This window comes from Cupressus sempervirens, chromosome 1 (genome assembly GCF_028749045.1).
Source record: "Cupressus sempervirens isolate cs-2001-9-10 chromosome 1, ASM2874904v1, whole genome shotgun sequence".
NCBI lineage: Eukaryota > Viridiplantae > Streptophyta > Pinopsida > Cupressales > Cupressaceae > Cupressus > Cupressus sempervirens.
This window is the reverse complement of record NC_143118.1, coordinates 73441866-73443954: the sequence shown is the minus strand read 5'-3', so window position 1 is coordinate 73443954 and position 2089 is coordinate 73441866. Positions and strand designations below refer to the sequence as shown.

Below are 2089 nucleotides of genomic sequence, written 5' to 3'. Positions count from 1 at the left end.
CTTTCCTATTTGTCTCGTTTATTTTGCAATTTTCTCAAATATATGAGGCCTACCTTCTTGTAAAAAATTAGTGAGGAATTTATCATAATTGAAATGAGGAGCCCTCATGTCCTTCAATGTAGGTGCATAAACATGTTGTATGTGTGAATGGTGGGTTTTACGTTGCATTGTATCACCTCATCATAGATTTTAGCAACTTCATTTGGTTTATATAGATATGCCATGACTTTGATTAGAGCATTGTACGTCTGGCCATCATGAGGAATCCCAAATTTGTATAGTTCCATCAAGAGAAATATATGTGCCAGTTTTAATTTCATCTCTTTGCAAGCTATAAAGGATTTGATGCCAAATGTATATGTTTTGAGAAAAAGTTATCCATGTTTTTCAATTTTTACTCACACATAGAAATTTCCTATTGAAGAATGCTTCCACCAGTGAAAATTTCACATATTGCATTTCCCATTTCACTTCCTACTCCTTTTAACTTAATGTTATTTTAGGTAAAGTTTGCATACATTTGTGTTTATGGAAATTATCTTCGAAATTCAAAGTAGAAGAAATCTTCTCCACTATTATTACATTTATTTTGTGATGTTTGAAGTTCTATTTAAGAATTAATTTTAAATTATTTTAGGAAATATTATTAAATTGAAAGATCTATTACTATTAAATTGAAAGATCTATTATTATGGAAATATTAAGCATATGCTGGGAAATATATTTGTTTCGAATTCATGTGAGCACTGGTAAGATTTGAGAATCGTTTCAGCAGTGTATACAAATGATGGAGTATTTTAGTGTAATTCTAGAAGAGTTGGTAAGGGAAATCTTAATGAGAGTGCCTTTTGCATCTCACGAAAGAGTGAAGGAAGTATGTAAGAGTTGGAAGAGACTGCTGGAAAACTCAGAGTTTTACGAAGACAGGAGGAGTCGTGGGAGGTCCGAAGAGTTGATATGTTTGATTGAGAATGTTCGCATAACTACATTTGACCCCGTTAACCAGTTATGGGGAAGACTGCCTCCCATCCCTACCCAATTTGAATTCGACACATTCTCCAAGTGTGTTTGTGTGAAGCATAAACTGGTTTTATTAGGGTTAAGATATGAGAGCTACAGAGTGGGTTTTACAAGGGTGAAGAGGAAGAGAATATCAAACATACTATTTTTGTCTTTGATTTTGTGTCTTCCCAATGGAGCAAAGGTGCAAATAAACCCATCACAGAGATCATGTTTGACTTTGCATGCTGTTTATCTCCTGAGGGAGATGAGATTTATATCGCAGGAGGAAGAGAATGTGATTGGAAGAGTGCGAGCCAGGCCGCATTTTACAACGTGAAGAGAGATGAATGGAAGCTTCTTCCCAACATGCTTCAAACAGAGTGGCTCTGTTCCTCACTTTTTATACAAGGAATGCTCTATGTTGTCAGCTTGTTTGATGAGGAGCTTCAGTGGTTCGATCCAGAAAGAGGAGTTTGGTCCACTTTGCCCAACGTCTGGTTTGTTGAAGACTGTGAGCATCTCATTATGGCCACATTTGGGCGTCTGTATTGCTTCCAGAGGGATGCTGTGACTAGATATGACTCTGCACAAAATTTGTGGGAGAAAGTTGATGCTCTTCCTCGGCCTCTTGATAGTGTTGATGCCGCTGTGTTTGGGGAAGATGGGATTTTCTTGAGTGGGATTGAATTAGACTCAAACGAGAAAGTGTTGTACATGTATTACGCTCCGCTGGAAACAAGGGACGTCAACATAGGGAGAGGTGTTTCTATTCAGATGCCTCAATACTTGTCCCATAGCAAGATTGAATCTGTGGCCACTATGACTATTTGATTGGCTTAATTTTTTTTTCTTCCTTCAAATTGATTGTTATACTATGCTTTTTTCCTCAACTGCTCTAAATTTGGCTTTGCTATTACCTGAAATTTAATGCACCAAGTCTTCCTCTTTGAAAGCGGGTACTGAATCCTAGTACGTATATGTATTGCTTGAATATATTGATTTGTGGGACACGAGTATAATTGTCACAGTCTCTGAATCAAATCATTTCAATATGCAATTCTTGTCTATACTCTTTAATTTTATTTTT

General features: G+C 36.4%; 1 protein-coding gene across 1 annotated transcript; it reads left to right on the top strand.

Moving 5' to 3' along the window:
* The first annotated feature begins 1230 nt into the window (after positions 1-1230).
* Positions 1231-1833, top strand: LOC149576228 (F-box/kelch-repeat protein At1g15670-like). The gene has a single exon (XM_089794073.1). The coding sequence runs from the start codon at positions 1231-1233 to the stop codon at positions 1831-1833; it is 603 nt and encodes a 200-aa protein (XP_089650199.1).
* Positions 1834-2089: the final 256 nt, after the last annotated feature.

What these genes read in the sequence shown, in the direction of transcription:
- LOC149576228 (XM_089794073.1), top strand. Translation starts at nt 1,231, where the DNA reads ATGTTTGACTTTGCATGCTGTTTATCTCCTGAGGGAGATGAGATTTAT.